This window comes from Microcaecilia unicolor, chromosome 3 (assembly GCF_901765095.1).
Source record: "Microcaecilia unicolor chromosome 3, aMicUni1.1, whole genome shotgun sequence".
Taxonomy (NCBI): domain Eukaryota; kingdom Metazoa; phylum Chordata; class Amphibia; order Gymnophiona; family Siphonopidae; genus Microcaecilia; species Microcaecilia unicolor.
Genome location: NC_044033.1, coordinates 149,690,424 through 149,710,870, shown reverse-complemented (window position 1 = coordinate 149,710,870; position 20,447 = coordinate 149,690,424). Strand labels below are relative to the sequence as shown.

The 20,447-nt window shown below is 44.4% G+C and overlaps 1 protein-coding gene across 1 annotated transcript in view; it reads left to right on the top strand.

Moving 5' to 3' along the window:
* Nucleotides 1–14,587, top strand: part of KIF26B (kinesin family member 26B) — a 799,934-nt gene extending 785,347 nt beyond the window's left edge. Inside the window, exons 14-15 of the mRNA XM_030196461.1 lie at nucleotides 8,601–8,751; nucleotides 14,339–14,587. Coding sequence (XP_030052321.1) covers nucleotides 8,601–8,751; nucleotides 14,339–14,487 — 300 coding nt within the window. The 3' untranslated portion in view covers nucleotides 14,488–14,587. The remainder of the gene's footprint in view (nucleotides 1–8,600; nucleotides 8,752–14,338) is intronic.
* Nucleotides 14,588–20,447: the final 5,860 nt, after the last annotated feature.

The window sequence follows — 20,447 nt, the reverse complement described above, 5'->3', positions numbered from 1 at the left end:
TGCTGGACATGGGAGGGAAGGGCAGGGGAGAGAGAATTGCTGGACATGGGAGGGAAGGGCAAGGGAGAGAGAATTGCTGGACATGGGAAGGGCAGGGGAGAGAGAATTGCAGGACATAGGATGGGATGGGATGGAAGGGCAAGGGATAGAGAATTGCTGGACATGGGAAGGGCAGGGGAGAGAGAATTGCTGGACATGGGATGGGAGGGAAGGGCAAGAGAGAGAGAATTGCTGGACATGGGATGGGAGGGAAGGGCAAGAGAGAGAGAGAATTGCTGGACATGGGATGGGAGGGAAGGGCAAGGGAGAGAGAATTGCTGGACATGGGAAGGGCAGGGGAGAGAGAATTGCAGGACATGGGATGGGAGAGAAGGGCAGGGGAGAGAGAATTGCTGGACATGGGAGGGAAGGGCAAGGGAGAGAGAATTGCTGGACATGGGAAGGGCAGGGGAGAGAGAATTGCAGGACATAGGATGGGATGGGATGGAAGGGCAAGGGATAGAGAATTGCTGGACATGGAAAGGGCAGGGGAGAGAGAATTGCTGGACATGGGATGGGAGGGAAGGGCAAGAGAGAGAGAATTGCTGGACATGGGATGGGAGGGAAGGGCAAGAGAGAGAGAGAATTGCTGGACATGGGATGGGAGGGAAGGGCAAGGGAGAGAGAATTGCTGGACATGGGAAGGGCAGGGGAGAGAGAATTGCAGGACATGGGATGGGAGAGAGAGGGCAGGGGAGAGAGAATTGCTGGACATGGGATGGGATGGGAGGGAAGGGCAAGGGATAGAGAATTGCTGGACATGGGAAGGGCAGGGGAGAGAGAATTGCTGGACATGATATGGGAGGGAAGGGCAGGGGAGAGAGAATTGCTGGACATGGGATGGGAGGGAAGGGCAAGAGAGAGAGAATTGCTGGACATGGGATGGGAGGGAAGGGCAGGGGAGAGAGAATTGCTGGACATGGGATGGGATGGGAGGGAAGGGCAAGGGATAGAGAATTGCTGGACATGGGAAGGGCAGGGGAGAGAGAATTGCTGGACATGATATGGGAGGGAAGGGCAGGGGAGAGAGAATTGCTGGACATGGGATGGGAGGGAAGGGCAAGAGAGAGAGAATTGCTGGACATGGGATGGGAGGGAAGGGCAGGGGAGAGAGAATTGCTGGACATGGGAAGGGCAGGGGAGAGAGAATTGCTGGATATGGGATGGGAGGGAAGGGCAAGGGAGAGAGAATTGCTGGACATGGGATGGGAGGGAAGGGCAGGGGAGAGAGAATTGCTGGACATGGGATGGGAGGGAAGGGCAAGGGAGAGAGGATTGCTGGACATGGGATGGGAGGGAAGGGCAGGGGAGAGAGAATTGCTGGACATGGGATGGGCAGGGGAGAGAGAATTGCTGGACATGGGATGGGAGGGAAGGGCAGGGGAGAGAGAATTGCTGGACATGGGAAGGGCAGGGAAGAGAGAATTGCTGGCCATGGAGGGGAGAGAGGTGAATCGCTGGATGGGGAGGGGAGGACAGGGAAGAGAGAATTGCTGGACATGGAGGGGAGAGAGGAGAATCGCTGGACAGGGAGGGGAGGACAGGGAAGAGAGAATTGCTGGACATGGATGAGAGGGGAGAGAGGAGAAATGCTAGAAATGGATGGAGAGGAGAGCAGGAGATAGAGGAGAATTGCTGGACATAGATGGATGGAGGTGTTGGCTAGGAGAGAGGAGAAATGCTGACTTGGATGGAGGGGAGGAGAGAGGAGAAGTGCTGGACATGAATGGAGGGGAGGAAAGAAAAAAGAAGATGCACATGGATGGAGATGAGGGAAAGGGAAGAGGAGAAAAACTGCACATGGATGGAGAAAATAGGCAAAAGCTGGATTCATGTTATACCTCCTCCAGTCAATTCCATGGAGGAGGACCCAGCTTTTACTTATGGATGCAGGGCAACAAAAGAAGAAGAAAGGAAGAAAGTAAAGAAATAAATGGAAAGGAAGCCCTGGAAATGGAGTTAAGAGAACAGATAGCAGCAGAATCAGAGACTGGGACCAATATGGATAGAAAAACAAAGTCACCAGACAACAAAGGTAGAAAAAATCATTTTATTTTCATTTTAGTGTTTGGAATTTGTCTTATTTTGCACTGGGTATACTGGAGCTGTAACAGCTTACAGAAATTATTTATAATGAAAAAAAATCAAATTATTTTTTCTCCTATACTAGTATAATATTTTCAATGATGTCTGTTTATATGCGCCATGGCTGGTACAAGGGGTGTGACTAATGTGGGTGTGGCTATAATAGGGGCGGTGCCATGTGTGGTGACCCCGCCCACAATGAGTACCGGCACCTTTTTTTCTACAAAAAAAGCACTGCTGCTGTATAACATTGGCACACCAGTTGACACCTGAAGACTAATCTCTCCGAAAACGTCCTTTATTGGAATAAGCACATTTACTCACAGTTAATTGCAGAGGTTGTGCCCCACTGGCAACGAGTCTCCTTGGTACTGAGATTAGCAGTAGGTCAGAGCTGGCAGAATACTGTACAATGCCCTCTTTCAGCCACATTCATGGTAAGAACTAAGTTGTCTAACGTGGCTAACACAGGAAAGGGAACTAAAACTGGCTTACAAAAATGGCCACTACCGCATGGACTACAACAAGAAACACAACAGGGCACACTCTGACCCAGTAGGCAGGGGGAAAAGCACCAACTACCAACATCGTGAGACTGTAACACAAGCTAATGAAATCACGGAGCCCAATACCCTACACCCACCACAATGCAATGCTGATGTGACCCTGTAGTGCACCCGAGAGCCACATCTAACCCAGGGAAAGGCTGTGAGAGGATCAAACACATTCTGCTGTCATGGAGGTGGGTACGGCATTTGAGGCTGGCATACAGGCTGGGAAAAAAGTTTTTAAAGTGGGTTTTTTTTTGGTGGGAGGGGGTTAGTGACCACTGGGGGAGTCCGGGGACGTCATCCCTGATTCCCTCCTGTGGTCATCTGGGCAGTTGGGGCACTTTTTTGGGACTTGTTCGTGAAAAAAAAGGGTCCAAAAATAGTGACCCAAAATCGCGGTAAAAACGCCTTTTTTTTTATTATCAGCTACAGACGCCCATCTCTCCTCGGCTGATAACCACGCCCCAGTCCCGCCTCCGACACGCCTCCGACATGCCCCCGTCAACTTTATTTGTTTCCGCGACGGAGTGCAGTTGGAAACGCCCAAAATCAGCTTTCGATTATACCGATTTGGGCGCCTTTGCGAGAAAAACGCCTATCTCCCGATTTGGGTCGAAATATAGGCGTTTTTCTCTTTTGATTAGAAGCTGGATAACCTACAGCACAAGAGGCCAAATAGACTCGGAAACATTCTGGCAAGAGATATACAAAAACGAATGGACAGCACAAACGGACTCTATATACTAACTCTCAGAATGGGATAAAAGATACAGAAGCATACTGGACGAAATAGCACCCTTATGAACAAGAACCTCACGTAGGCATAACTCGATACCGTGGTTCAACGAAGAACTGAAAAAAATAAAAACACAATCCAGGAAACTCGAATGAGTTTGGAAAAAAAATAAAAGACGAATACACACTCAATGCATGGAAACAAATACGCAATAAGATAGACTAAAAGATCATACTATAAAACTAAAATAGGGCCAGATTACAAAGACACGAAGAAATTATACCAACTCGTGAACAAACTACTAGATATCACCTTGGTCACCACAACCAATACAGACATCCCATCTGCAGACAACCTTGCTAAATACTTCAATGAAAAAATTGCAAGCCTACATAACATGCTACCTCAGGACAACACCGATATCGAAAATTTCATCACTGGCTTGGACCCAACCCCTGGTGAATACCCAGCGGACCGAACCTGGTCAAACTTCGCTCTCCTCACCGCGGAAACAGTCACCCAGGCGATTAATAGGTTCTCCAACTCTCACTGTAAATTGGATACCTGCCCCAGCTACCTAATAAAATCCGCCCCCCACCGCTTCATAGCAGACCTTACATCCCACTTAAACTACATGCTTCAACAAGGTCTCTTCCCTAAGGAAAATGGCAGCATCCTACTCACCCCAATACCGAAAGATCCCAAGAAAAAATCAAACAAAATCACTAACTACCACCCAGTAGCATCAATCCCACTGGTGGTCAAACTGATGGAAACCATGGTAACCAAACAACTTACTGATTATATAAACAAATTCACAATATTACATGAATCACAATCAGGTTTTCGCCCCTCCATAGCACTGAAACAGTACTAATTACCCTCCTAGACAAATTCAAGCAGGAAATAGCAACAGGCAAAAGCATACTTCTCCACCAATTCAACATGTCCAGTGCGTTCCACATGGTAAACCATAAAATACTACTAAGACTCCTAGATTACTTCGGGATTGGCGGACACATACTTAGTTGGATCAAGGGTTTCCTAACCACTAGAACATATCAAGTGAAATCAAGCTCAAACATATCACCACCGTGGAAAGCAGAATGCAGAGTACCTCAAGGATCACCACTATCACCGATCCTTTTCAACCTAATGATGACCCCACTAGCCAAATCCTTATCCAACCATGGCCTTAACCCTTTCATCTATGCAGACTATGTCACAATATGCATTCCTTACAAACATGATCTGACAGAAATTACCAACGAAATCAAGCTCAGCTTGAATATCATGGACTCATGGGCAAACACATTTCAACTAAAACTCAACACAGAAAAAACATACTGTCTCATCCTCTCATCCCAATACAATACGAACAAACCCACAAACATAAACACCCCAGATTATACCCTCCCTATCTCAGACTGCCTGAAAATTCTTGGTGTTACAATCAACCGTAACCTCACACTAGAGAACCAAGTGAAATCTACAACAAAGAAAATGTTCCACTCAATGTGGAAACTCAAACACGTGAAATCATTTTTCCCAAGGGAAACATTTCGCAACTTGATACAATCAATGGTACTAAGCCATGTAGACTACTGCAACGGAATTTATGCGGGATGCAAAGAACAAATTATAAAGAAACTTCAGACCACTCAAAACACGGCAGCAAGGCTTATATTTGGAAAAACGCGATTCGAAAGCACCAAACCCCTCCGGGAAAAACTGCACTGGCTCCCAATCAAAGAACGTATTGCTTTCAAAATCTGCACCCTGGTTCATAAAATTATCTATGGCGAAGCCCCGGGATACATGACAGACCTCATAGACCTACCAACCAGAAACACAACAGGATCAACACGAACATACCTAAATCTCCACTACCCAAGCTGCAAAGGACTCAAATACAAATCAACCTATGCATCCAGCTTTTCCTACATAAGCACACAACTATGGAACGCATTACCAAAAGCCGTGAAAACAACTTATGATCACCTAAACTTCCGGAAATCATTAAAAACTAACCTGTTCAAAAAGGCATACCCTACCGACCCAACTCAAATGCCTGTACCCTGCAACACAACGAAACCAAAGCTCGTAATGGACATATAATAAATCTTTCTCTCTACAATTCTCTTCCTCTCTACAATTCCCTAATGTATCTGTACACACAAACCTTATTCTACCACAACATTACTGTATTTGTTTCCTTACCGGACTTGGCGTATGCCATTACGGTACTACAGTGGGGGAAATAAGTATTTGATCCCTTGCTGATTTTGTAAGTTTGCCCACTGACAAAGACATGAGCAGCCCATAATTGAAGGGTAGGTTATTGGTAACAGTGAGAGATAGCACATCACAATTAAATCCGGAAAATCACATTGTGGAAAGTATATGAATTTATTTGCATTCTGCAGAGGGAAATAAGTATTTGATCCCCCCACCAACCAGTAAGAGATTTGGCCCCTACAGACCAGGTAGATGCTCCAAATCAACTCGTTACCTGCATGACAGACAGCTGTCGGCAATGGTCACCTGTATGAAAGACACCTGTCCACAGACTCAGTGAATCAGTCAGACTCTAACCTCTACAAAATGGCCAAGAGCAAGGAGCTGTCTAAGGATGTCAGGGACAAGATCATACACCTGCACAAGGCTGGAATGGGCTACAAAACCATTAGTAAGACGCTGGGCGAGAAGGAGACAACTGTTGGTGCCATAGTAAGAAAATGGAAGAAGTACAAAATGACTGTCAATCGACAAAGATCTGGGGCTCCACGCAAAATCTCACCTCGTGGGGTATCCTTGATCATGAGGAAGGTTAGAAATCAGCCTACAACTACAAGGGGGGAACTTGTCAATGATCTCAAGGCAGCTGGGACCACTGTCACCACGAAAACCATTGGTAACACATTACGACATAACGGATTGCAATCCTGCAGTGCCCGCAAGGTCCCCCTGCTCCGGAAGGCACATGTGACGGCCCGTCTGAAGTTTGCCAGTGAACACCTGGATGATGCCGAGAGTGATTGGGAGAAGGTGCTGTGGTCAGATGAGACAAAAATTGAGCTCTTTGGCATGAACTCAACTCGCCGTGTTTGGAGGAAGAGAAATGCTGCCTATGACCCAAAGAACACCGTCCCCACTGTCAAGCATGGAGGTGGAAATGTTATGTTTTGGGGGTGTTTCTCTGCTAAGGGCACAGGACTACTTCACCGCATCAATGGGAGAATGGATGGGGCCATGTACCATACAATTCTGAGTGACAACCTCCTTCCCTCCGCCAGGGCCTTAAAAATGGGTCGTGGCTGGGTCTTCCAGCACGACAATGACCCAAAACATACAGCCAAGGCAACAAAGGAGTGGCTCAGGAAGAAGCACATTAGGGTCATGGAGTGGCCTAGCCAGTCACCAGACCTTAATCCCATTGAAAACTTATGGAGGGAGCTGAAGCTGCGAGTTGCCAAGCGACAGCCCAGAACTCTTAATGATTTAGAGATGATCTGCAAAGAGGAGTGGACCAAAATTCCTCCTGACATGTGTGCAAACCTCATCATCAACTACAGAAGACGTCTGACCGCTGTGCTTGCCAACAAGGGTTTTGCCACCAAGTATTAGGTCTTGTTTGCCAGAGGGATTAAATACTTATTTCCCTCTGCAGAATGCAAATAAATTCATATACTTTCCACAATGTGATTTTCCGGATTTAATTTGTGATGTGCTATCTCTCACTGTTACCAATAACCTACCCTTCAATTATGGGCTGCTCATGTTTTTGTCAGTGGGCAAACTTACAAAATCAGCAAGGGATCAAATACTTATTTCCCCCACTGTATGTAAGCCACATTGAGCCTGCAAATAGGTGGGAAAATGTGGAATACAAATATCTATATCTATATGTTCTATCTTTGCTTATACATCTTTGCTTATACTGTAGGATCTCTATGAAAATGTTTTATTATGTATTGTGTTGACATTGTAATGTACCATTCTATGCCATACTTTGTATTGTTGTTTGAATATTTTTACTGCTGTAATTATCTGTTGCTTATGTTTGACTTATTCTTGCTGTACATCATCTTGAGTGAATTCCTTCAAAAAGGCAGTAAAGAAATTCTAATAAATAAATATAATATAATATATAAACCTATCACTATTGTACCAGGATTGAGCCTGGGCAAACTAAAAGGGCCTTATAGTCTTTAAGTGACTTCATATCTTGCTTCTGTTTTTCTTTTCTTTTTTTTTTAAATACCATTTCTATTACATTTTTTACGAGAATAAGATTCTTTAAGAAGCAGTCTGTTTTCATATTTTTCCATATTTTCCCCGTCCTTTGAGTAAAAATCAGCAGGAATATCTTTCTTTAAAAAACTTAAAAGAAAAATGCTACAGGCAACACAACAACCAGAATATCTAAGGTTAACAAGGACTTTCATTCTAGAGTAATGGTTATCTGCTCTGTCCTTGGGGTACACTCAAACTGTCAGGTTTTCAGGATACTCACAATAAATATGCATGAGATAAATTTGCATATCATGGTGGTAGTCCATGCAAATTTATCTAATGCACATCCATTGTGGATATCCTGAAAACCAACTGGTTGTGTGGTTGTGTGTGTCCTAAGGATGGGTTGAGAACCCCTATTTTAGAGGGATATGACAGCTTGGCCCTTTAACAAATATCTATAGGCCCTTTCCTATAGGGTCATGCCCAGTGCATCTTTTCTAGCAAAAAAGGTGCCGGTACTCAAATGCTAGGCCACCCTTCAAGGATGGGGTGATCACTGAGGGATCCACCCCACAATAGCCAGGCCCCCTGCAACCAGTCACAGAATCCATGACAAGGCAGAATTGGTGTGTAGAGCCTGAGCTCTTTCATTAAAACTTGGGGTCCTTGGGTCAATTTTAGCAGACAATGGAAAAGGTGCCAGTACTCAGTACCTCCAAGTACCCCCACAAAAAAAGCCCTGGTCATGCCCATGATGGCCGTGCTAAATGCAATACCGTAAAGCACTGTTCTGAGTACAGCTATGCAGTAGATTTGAATTTTGATGGCTAACACCTTTATACTGCTGTGACAAGTAACTTTTGTGATGTTTTCGAAAAGTTTTCTTGGCTAAGTGTTTTTCCTCTCCAAAACCTTCTCCTTATATTTTGCCTTCTATGCTTGTTCTTTAGGGTATGGTATGCTTCAATGCCAAGCTGAAAATCCTGGAGCACCGCCAGCAGAGAATCGGTGAGGTCAGAGCGAAATATGAGTGGCTGATGAAGGAGCTAGAGGTGACAAAGCAGTACCTGATGTTGGATCCTAATAAATGGCTTAGTGAATGTAAGTGCTTTGTCCTATTGAGTGTAAAGAACAAGCTTAACCTGGTTAAGTTTATCTAATACTAGCTCATGAGCTTTCATGTTGGTACCATGCCATGAGCAGGTTTCATTTAATGGAATTAATATCAAAGTAAGTTTATCGAATACTAGCTCATGAGCTTTTATGTTGGTACCATGCAATGAGCAGGTTTCATATGATGGAATTAATATCAAAGTAAAGTTTTAAAAATAAAGAAGTTCACGTGACATACTACTACTACTTAACATTTCTAAAGCGCTACTAGGCATAGGCGGTCGGTGGCCCAACTGTTTGGGGAGGCTAAAGGGGGCGGGGTTAGGGGTGGAGCCAGGGGCGGAGCTTATAGCCACAATTAACACAGAAAAAAAATAAGTAAAAATAAAATAGTCACAATACCTTTTATTAAATTTAGATATTAGATATATATCATATGTCAAAGAATAAAGTAGTTGCTCAAAGCATATACTAACCACAATCGCTCAACTGCAAAACACTATGCACAAATTTGTGCAAAAACACACTCAGAACCTTACTGTACCATAACACTAGGCAGACCCTAATACACCAATATACCACCCATATGGAAAATGCAGACCGTCAACAATATGAAACAAGGGATCATAATATCACAATTCTCATGTAGAGCCACAAAACACCCTTTTAGGGTGGATAGTGTTCACAATGAGCTCCTTTTATTAACAACTATATGTAGATCCTTCAAGAGGTAGTGTGTCATGATTTAGGCTCTAAAACCCTTTCCGATGTTTTGGTGCCACCTCAGTAATGCCAATACACAATCTCTCCAATGCAATACACTATACACAAACTTGTGCAAAAACACACTCATAACCTTAGCAAACCATAACAGCACTAATTCCAAGGACAGGATGAGCTACAACCTTATGCGTGGAAAAGCAGCACTGTAATTACACCGGGCTCTAAAACACCAGTACACAACCTAGTGAAACAAAAACAAAAAGGGCTGTAAATACTACACACTAGTAGAATACTGCACCTTGATTACACATGAAAAACACATGACACAACAGATATGAAGGCAAAACTGGAAAGTTACCTGAAGAAGTCAGACTCAGCATGCAGCAATAGTAGAAAAATTGAAACTTACATGCAAAATATCACAGATGCACATTTCCAAAAGCTGACATATTCCAGTTAATAAATTCTGAATAAAATACTTTTTTCTACCTTTGTTGTCTGATCATTTAGTTTTTCTATTAGCTTTGGTCCCAGTGTCTTCTTTCCATTTGATATTTTTTCTCTCAACATGTCCACCATCCTCCTGTGTCCTTATGCGTCCTGTCTACCATCTGTAGCCCTGTCCCTATCCTTTCTCCAGTTTCAGCATCTGCCCTCAAAGTGTTCCAATCCAGCCCTTAAATTCAGCAATTTCCCCTCCATCCAAATCCAGCATGTTTCCCCTCCCCTCCATCCATGTGCATGAACTTCCTCTGTCTTTCCTCCCCTCCATCCATGTTCAGCATTTCTCCTCTCTCCTTTCCATTCCATCCGTGTGCATCTCCTTCCTTTGTCTTTCCTTCCCTCCATCCTTGTCCAACATTTCTCCTCTCTTCCCTCCCCTCCATCCATCCATCCATGTCTTTCTCTTCTACCCTTCCATCCAGTGTCATCCCTCTTTCTCTCTCCATCCTTCTACCCATTACCCTCTCCCAATCCTTCCGTCTATTGTCTCCCTCTCCTTCCATCCATTGTCTCCCTCTATCTCCCCTTCCTTCTAAACAGTTCTCTCTCTCGACCCTTTTCCATTCAGCATGTCCTCTATCCCCATCCTTCCAGTGTCTTTCCTCTTTCCCTCCCTACCCTTACGTCCAGTGTCTTCCCTCTTTCTGCCCCCTCCTTCCAGCATTTTCCCTCTTTCTCCCTCCTTTCATTCAGCATTTCTCCGTCTGACAGCTAGGATCTCCCCCAGTTTCTCTCCAGCAGCTTCTCTCTCTCTCCTGCCCATGTCCCCTCTTTCTCCCCCCATCTTTCCACTAATCTCTCTCTCTCTCTCTCTCTCTCTCTCTGTACCCGTCTTCCATCCAGCATCTTCTCTCTGGCTCTCCCCTGCTCTCTTCCATGTCCCCTCTTTCTCTCCCCATCTCTCTCTGGCTCTCCCCTGCTCTCTTCCATGTCCCCTCTTTCTCTCCCCATCTTTCTCTGACTCTCTCCTGCTCTTTTGCATGTCCCTGGCTCTCCCCTGCACTTTTCCACTTTCTCTCTCTCCTCCAGCGTCCTCATGCATCCCACCTTTCTCTTCCCTCCCTTCTTGCTCCCATCACTCTCACTCCTTTCTCCACCACCCTTTTGCCATTCCCTGCCATTGCTTTCCTTCCTCCCTCTTCCCCTTAGATGTGGCACCTCACATCCTCCTCTCTCCACCCCCTTTCCCTTTGGTCTGGCAGCTGGCTGGCATGATGCATCGCTCCCCCCCCCCCCCCCACGGACTAGTTCGGTATCGCTCTCCCCCTCCGCTCCTGACATGTCTTTGAACGTCGAGGATTCCTTCCGGTAGCGTAGCAGCAGAATCGGCAATGATGTAAGCGCTGCTTTCAGCCTGCCCCAGAAGCCTTCTCTGGACAGTGTCCCTCCTACGTGGGAAACTGTACAGAGAGTGCTTCCAGGGCAGGCTGAAAGCAGCGCTTACATCATTGCCGATTCTGCTGCTACGCTACCGGAAGGAATCCTCGACTTTCAAAGACGACAGGACAGGAGCGGAGTGGGAGAGGGGTAATGATCGTGCGGTCCACGCACCAGTCGAGGGGGGGAGGGAGGGAGATGTTCAAGGCAGTGGGAGCTGCACCCGGGGCGGTCCGCCCCGCCCCGCCCTTGCTGCACTTCTGGCTGGGGAGGCTTAGTCTCCCCAAGCCTCTTATACAGGGCGCCTATGCTACTAAGGTTACGCAGCGCTGTATAATTTAACATGGAAGGACAGTCCCTGCTCAAGGAGCTTACAATCTAAAAGACAGGTGTACAATCTAAAGACAAGTGTACAATCTAAAAGACAGGTGTACAATCTAGAGACAAGTGTACAATCTAAAAGACAAGTATAGAGTTAATCTGATAGGGCATACTATATTTCTCGAAAGGTTAGGTGCCGAAAGCAGCATTGAAGAAGTGAGTTTTAAGCAGAGATTTGAAGATGGGTAGGGAGGGGGCTTGGCGTAGGGGTTGAGGAAGAGTGTTCCAGGCATAGGGTGAGGCAAGGCAGAATGAGCAGAGCCTGGAGTTGGCAGTGGTGGAGAAGGGTACTGAAAGGAGGGATTTGTCCTGAGAGCGGAGGTTACGGGCGGGAACATAGGGGGAGATGAGGGTAGAGAGGTAGTGAGGAGCCGCAGACCGGGTGCATTTATAGGTAAGGAGGAGAAGCTTGAATTGTATGCGGTATCTGATCGGAAGCCAGTGAAGTGACTTGAGGAGAGGGGTGATATGAGTATATCGGTTCTGGCGGAATATAAGACGTGCGGCAGCGTTCTGAACGGATTGAAGGGGGGATAGATGGCTAAGTGGGAGGCCAGTGAGGAGTAAGTTGCAGTAGTCAAGGCGAGAGGTAATGAGAGCGTGGACGAGAGTTCGTGTGGTGTGCTCAGAGAGGAAAGGGCGAATTTTGCTGATGTTGAAGAGGAAGAAGCGACAGGTCTTGGCAGTCTGTTGGATAGATATGTGCAGAGAAGGAGAGGGAGGAGTCGAAGATGACATGACCTTGGGTCGGCATCGTCTGTATGTCTTAAAAAGTGGACATTTTATTCATCTTGGACTATGATGGTAACACCGTCCTACTGAGAGCTGAATAATAGAATAGGAATTATAGTTACAAATACGGCCATGTCAAGATTAATGTTTTAGGTCTACAGAGCCAGAAATCCTCCTTTGGCACAGTGCAAGTACTACAGTGAGCATTATCAGTAAATTTGAGAGATCAAGATCATATTCCACATACTCAGGCCTAGGAGTGAGGTTTATTACTGTCATAGAATGCAGAAAAACAACTCATTTGGGGACACAAATGCCAATGTATGTATGCATTTACACTTGCTCCAAAGTTGATGTAAATGTGTTCTTCTCTAAGTATGTACACATCTAGTTTATATAATACGTACAACATTGTAACTCCTCTACTACTACTACAACTACTTATCATTTCTAAAGCACTACTAGATGTACACAGCACTGTACACTGAACATGTAAGAGACAGTCCCTGCTCCACAGAGCTTACAATCTAATCAAGACAGACAAACAGGACAAATAAGAGCTAAAGGAATTACTTAAGGAGGGAATTATAAAACAGACAAGTGAATAGGAGTTAGAAGTTAAAAGCTGCCTCAAAAAGGTGGGCGTTTAGTCTAGATTTGAAGATGGCCAGAGCTGGAGCTTTATGACCTGATTCAGGAAGTCTGTTCTAGACGTATAGTGCAGCAAGATAAAAGGAACAGAGTCTGGAGTTCGCAGTGGAGGAAAAGGATACAGATAAGAGAGATTTACCCATGAATGGAGTTCCCAGGGAGGAGTGTAGGGAGAGATAAGAGTGGAGAGGTACTGAGGAGCTGCAAAGTGAATGCACTTGTAAGTCAATAAGAGGAGTATGCTCAGAAAGGAAGGGATGAATTTTGGTGATGTTATAGAGAAAGAAACAGCAGGTTTTAGAATTACGTTGCATATGTGCAGAGAAGAGAGAGAAGAGTCAAAGATGACCCAAAGTTATGAACTGATAAGGCAGGGAGGATGAGAGTGTTATCCACAAAGAGAATGGGGGAAGAGGAGAGATGGGTTTATAGGGAAAGATAAGACGCTTAGTCTTGATCATGTTTAGTTTCAGATGGGGTGAGACATCCAGGCAGCAATGTCAGCTAGGCAGGCTAAGACTTGGGCCTGGATTCCTGCTGAAATTTATTTTGTGGATAGGTAGATATGGAAGTCATCATAAAGGTGATACTGAAAACCATGGGAGGAGATCAGAGCATCAAGGGAAAAGTATAGATGGAGAAAAGAAGAGATCCCAAGACAGAGCCCTGAGGTACACCAATTGATAGTGATGGACAAGGATCCACCAAAGCATATACTAAAAGTGTGATGGGAGAGATAAGAAGAAAACCAAGAAAGAACAAAACCCTGAAATCCAAGTGAGGATAGCGTATCCTTTGGTTCACTCAAACCGTGCCCTCAGGAATGCCTGCAATGTCGATTGGATAAAAGTAGTCACATACTTTCCATGCAAGTACTTTATACACACATATATGGTCACACAATTTTATTCAAATCTTTTTCTGTGACTAAAAGAGGTGGCTTTACATGTAGAAAAACCTTTATAAAGTTACTTCCCATTATGTCAGCATTCTACGCATTTGTAAGGATAGACTTTGTGAAACTTTAATAAATCAGAGCTTTTTTTGGATTGCAATATCTTGTTTGTATCATAAGCATCTTCTACTTCTGTGTTATGGAGAGACTAAGGATGAGCAGACAGAGTACAGCAAATCTATCCTAATCCTTTTTCTCACTGCCCTCAATAGCTGGCTAATTTGTTTTCCTCTTCTTCTCTTTTCTGTTCAGTTGACTTGGAACAAGCATTTGAGACAGATTCCCTGGAGTATTTGGAGGCTCTGGAGTGCGTGACCGAACGCCTAGAGAACCGTGTCAATTTCTGCAAGGCCCACCTCATGATGATAACATGCTTTGACATCACATCCAGACGCCGATAAGACAACCAAATGAAACAAACAAATCCTCCCCTTGTTGCAACATCCAAAGACAATGGAATGAGGATGAAGGTTGGCGATAAGTGACTCTGAATTGCGTGTGAGAGAGGAAGAAGGAAAGAAAGGAGAGAGCTTTTTTTTTTTTATTTATCAAGAAACAACTAAAATAGAGCATATATATATATGGAAAACAGAATGTTCAGATGTAAAGATGTCTAGAAGACCTTGAGGAACTTGTGTTTGTAAATACAGACTGCTGGTAGATGGGACCCTTTCCACCTGCATAAGCTGAGGAAGAGAAGTGTAGGGTGTAGGACTGCTGCTGAGGGCTTGAAGATATTAATAATAATACACAGAAAGACTGTTTAAGTGCCTTGCAAATCTTTATTATCCAAACATTTATGTTCATACTTTCTTGTGTACAGATGGTGCTAGTAGGAAAAAGATCAAAAGAAAAAAACTCACTTTTTAAGATGTATTAACAGCTTGTTTTCTCTTGGTGTTTTATCTGACTTGCTGTTTATAAGTAACTTGTGTTTGTAGAGACATTTGCTATTTGGAGCAGCATATGAATAAATGTTTACTGTCTTTTATGGATAACAGAGTAAGGCCACTCAAAGAACATTTTAATCTCATGTTTGGTAGCTGACAAGTTGTATTTGTTTTCCATTGAATTATGAAATTTTCTTGCACTTTTAAAGTGTTATCATTCTACGGCTAGATTAACTCAGGTGTGTTACTGTGTTAGAGTGCACTAATGCAGGTAACACACATTAGCATGTTGTTTAAGTTTTGCGGTTACTGCACATTCATTGCCAGAATGAATATGTAGTAACTGCAAAACATTTGTGTTAACTTTTTGGGGTGTGCTCAGCAGTGGCGTAGCTACGTGAGGCCACGGGGGCCTGGGCCCCCGTAGATTTGACCCTGGACCCCCCTGCTGACAACCCTCTCGACCCCCTCCCGCCGCCAACCCTCCCCTGCCGCTGCCGTCGCCTACCTTTTCTGGCGGGGGGACCCCAACCCCCGCCAGCCGAGGTCCTCTTCTTCCAGCGCAAGGCTTCATTCTGTTTCTGTGAGTCTGACGTCAGACTCACAGAAACAGAACGAAGCCTTGTGCTGGAAGAAGAGGACCTCGGCTGGCGGGGGTGACTCACAGAAACAGAACGAAGCCTTGCCCCGGAAGAAGAGAACCTCGGCTGGCGGGGGTTGGGGTCCCCCGCCAGCAAAGGTAGGCGACGGCTGTGGCGGGAGAGGGTTGGTGGCAGGAGGGGTGGTCGAGAGGGTTGTCAGCAGGGGGGGCAAAGTTGGTGGTGGCGGGGGGGGGGGGGGTTTGGCAATGGCGGGGGGGGGGGAGTCGGTGGCGCCGGGGGGGGGGCTAAAATGTGCCCCCTCACCTCGGGCTCCGGGCCCCCCTCCCGCCGAAGTCTTGCTACGCCCCTGGTGCTCAGCATCGTCACATGTACCATGCGTTAACTAATGTGGAAGCATTTAACAGCACCGATTGAGGTGTTAAATGTTTGGTGTTATCTACTGCATTAAGAGTAAACATACGATAGCAGTCTGCATATCAAGGGCCCTGTTTACTACTGCAGCAGTCCAACGGTAGCTCCCACCCCCCAGGGTGCTGTCATATCTAGCGCTACAAAAATGTTTATTTTTGTAGGGCTAGTGTGTACCAGCAGTAATCGGGCAGTGCCGCACGCAGCCGGTTACCGCTGAGTTAGTGCGGGAGCCCTTAGCACCACCGCAATGAGTGGCAGTAAGGGCTTCCCCCCAAAATGACTGCTCAGCAAGTGCTTTACTTGCCGCACGGCCATTTCCTGTAGAAAAGAAAGACCTACCTTTTACCCGGCTGGGATAAAAGGTGGCCTCGGCGCCCATGAAAAACATGGGCCAACGCAAGTGCAGGCCCCCTTTTGTTGCAGCTTGGTAACAGGGGCCCTTAGTGCGTGCTAAAAATTAGCACGCGCTAACTGTGTAGACGACCATAGGAATATTATGGGCTTCTACACTGTTAGCATTCTAATGCTTAGCGTGCATTAAAAACATTAACACGCTTCTAGTGCAACGTAGTAAACAGAGCCTGAAGTGTAAGGCAGAATCCCAACCCACCCAATGCCCCATTCCACATTTGTCAGTTAAAGCTGGAATTAGCACGTGTTAAGTGTCAAGCTACTGCATAAACTCTTAGGATGGGTGTATTCCTGCATTAACTCCTTAATGCACTTTAGTAAGGGACCCTTATTAGTAAATAGATCCTACTGCATGCACTAGGGCCTGTGGTAATCCTCTTATCATTTTCATCACCCTTCTCTGTACCTTTTCTAATTCCGTTATATATATATATTTTTTTTGAGATGCAGTGACCAGAATTTCACCTACTCTTTATGTGCATTATATGTTCACACAATTTTATAACACCCTCTTAGGACTAGATTCAGTAAATGTGCCAAAAAAAATGATTGCTGAGCGCTGTTCTATAAACCGCGATCATATTGTAAATCCTCAGCCTAAATTAAGTGTGGATCTCCTGTATCTTTAGTGAACGCCCCTGACCTGCCCATGCCCCTCCCACGACCATGCCCCCTTTTCAGTTGCATGCTACAAAAATTATGCCTGCATCTTTATAGAATAGTGCCCAATTATTGGTGCTAATTGGCTCATTACCGAATTAAATTGAATGCCCAGATTAGGTGCACAATTTAATTGGGTAACAAGCCAATTAGCACGAATGATTGAGTGCTAATGTTATTGGCACTAATTGGCAATAATGTGAATTTATGCAAGCATCTTGCTAGGTATTATTCTGTAAAGGCGGGTGTGTAACTTTGAGTGCCATTTATAGAATTTGGGGGTTTATGTTCATAGAATTTTATCATACCTTTTTTGTGTTTACATGCAGAAAAAGCTTTATAAAATTACTCCCTACATGCATATGAGTTCCACATTACATATACATGCACACATAGATTACTATCAGCTAGCCCTACATTCCATATTCAGATTTACTGTTGACCTGAGACTCATGAACCCTACCAGTGTTATATGGCTGACTCATTGTCTATCAATGTTATGATCCTATTCTGTGTATATTTTTTTATCCCTAGTGTATAAACCAAATTTGTTAGTGTTGATCATGGTTTCCATTCATGTTAAGCTGTTTTTGTCATTTGGTGTTAATGGGAAAAATAGATAATCTCTTGTCTTTATTTCCCATATTTCCCATGTGTTTGCTGACCACATTTGAAGGATTATTGATTCCATATGATGTATTGCATCCAAATTTCTTGAAAAAATTATTACAAAAGGTTAAGGTACCAATAATACATTTTAACTATTAACATTAGATGACATATATAGTCATAATCACTATGCTGCCTGCACCTGTTACAGTACATCTCCCTATTGTCATACATGTATTTCAATCTGAACTGATCTCCAGTAAGTTTAGCTTCACAGGAAACAGAATTCACATTTTAGCTCGCAAACCTAGCAAAGGTATTTGCTCTCTTGGTTGCAGAACTGATGCTTTGTCTGTCTGTCTTTGTTTTGTAATTACTGCATGCCCCGAATAAGCCAACACCTTGTCTAGCATTTTATAACCACATAGTTTCGGTGTTACAAAAGCTATATGTAGTAGGCATAAAACTGGCTGGACGTTGAATGGCAAATACTACGTAGCATTGTAGTTTGAGTGTAAACGGTATAATTTCATCCGGATGCTTAACAACATGACTATGATGACCTGTGCATTCTGACAAATCTAGGGGGTCTTTTACAAAGTGGTTTTAGTGCGCATTAATGATTAGCGCTCACTAAACGCTAGAGATTCCCACAGAAATATATGCAACAAATAGCAAAAACCCAGCCAAAAGGATAGATGAATTCGTCAAAAACAAAATCTAACTTTAAGAAAATTTCTTTGGAATTATAACAATAGACAACCAACACTTCTGACTGAATATGTAGGGAAAGATGCCAAAGTATATGATAAAACAGCACTTATCTTAAATAAATAGAAACAGGGCACTGCTCGACAGAGTCTCCATTTCGTATTCTTCTTCAGGAGCAGATTCCCTCTGAAACAAATTTTGGCGTGCTACAACAGTTCGGCCATGGCGTCTTGTGTATTTAATTCAAGATGGCACACTGACAGCGTCACTCTGCCTTTTAGGGAATACTTGAATCTGGTCCAGCTTGTACTTTGGGGGCCTCACTGACCCGGATAAGGTAGCCAGCTTATTCTCTTGCTGGCCAGCTCTTAGAGGGTTCTCTCCTTCCTTTATTGTGGCTATTTAGTATTTCTCACAGAAATATATGGGCGTCTCTAACATTTAGCACGTGCTTATTTTTAGCATGCGTTAAAAACACTAGCACGCCTTTGTAAGAGGACTCCATAGCTCCTGAACTGACCTTTTGCCCACGTGCTTTAGAACACTTTTGTTTTCTTCAATTTCTGATTATGGCTATATCCAATGTTAGTGATGTTACACTTTCCCTTGGACAGATAATTATACTCAATGAGAATAATCACCTGGAAGCAATGCAAACCAAAAGAGAACCATACCAGTAATGATTTAATGGATGCTTGTCAGCACACCCTTACCCTTCCTCACCTGGTACAAGCTTTGATTCCAGTTCCCTTTGATCACCATGGATATCAGATCGCACTTTCTTCTAGCTTCTTGTTAATATAAAAACAAGATAATAAATAGCCTCATCGTTGCTCTTTTAATTAGTATTATTTTATATGTTCTGTTAGATCTAGCCCAATGAGTTCTTCAATAATAGTGAGGAGAATACACAGAGGAAAATACAGAATATGCGTGCCACACGGTTGATTTGATTTATTGACGTGGTGGGGCAATTTTGATAGAACTTCTAAGTCCGATTTTGGACGCTTTGCTAGAAACGTCCAAAAATTGACTGGTGAACATAGCCATTTTGGACTTTATCTTTTTGGTTCCAAAATCGCCTTTTTCTAGATGTTTTGTGCTCAGTGCACTTTTGGTTTGGGACCATTTGGGGGGGGGGGACATCCAAGAGAAAAATACCCAAACACCAGCCATTAGGATGTCTGGGGGCCATCGTTCTTAGGAGACTGGTTGCACAGACATCCCAGCAGAGTAATGGGGCACCCTAGGGAGCACTGCAGTGACCTTCACATGAAAGGTCCCAGCTACACATCTCACCATAATCCCTTTATATTGTATGGTGAGCCCTCCAGGAACAGAAAAATACCTACTGTACCTCACTGTACACTACTACAATAGCCCTCAAGCTTGCAAGTATCACCTATATGTAGGTACAGTAGGTATTTATTGTATTTTGGAGGGCTCACACATTCCATAAGAGTACCAGTTAGAGTGAGATACGAGCCTGGGTCCTCTACTGACCAGTAGGCTACTCCTGGGACCTGTTTGCTGCTCTAATAAGGAATGGCTATAACATCTGAAGCTGTCATAGAGCCTGGTATGTACTGTCACATGTTGGGGGGGGGTTATGCCTTAATCACGCCAGTGATCATTTAGGGTACCTTTCAGTCACTTATGGCCTTTTTGCCAATGTACCAAGCTGCCGAAAAAGGGACCCATGCTGGCGTTGACGCGAGATTTGATGCAAGCCGAGGCCCCCTTTTACCGCAGCTGGTAAAAGGGAAGTCTAGCTTTCCTACAGGAAATGGCCGTGCGGCAAGTAAAGTACTTGCCGGGCGGCCATTTGAGGGGGAAGCCCTTACTGCCGCCCATTGAGGTGGCAGTAAGGGCTCCCACGCTAACCCGGTATCATGAATAGAAACAAGTTTTGAAAATGTAATAATCCTAATGGCAGTTGACAGTACTAATATAACACTCTGGTAACATGAAAAACCCCCCACTACCTCCCAAATGCCTTCTCAAACCCACTCCTATACCCACCCCCATTACTACTGCAGATAATCCAGGATAACCTTACATCTGTCT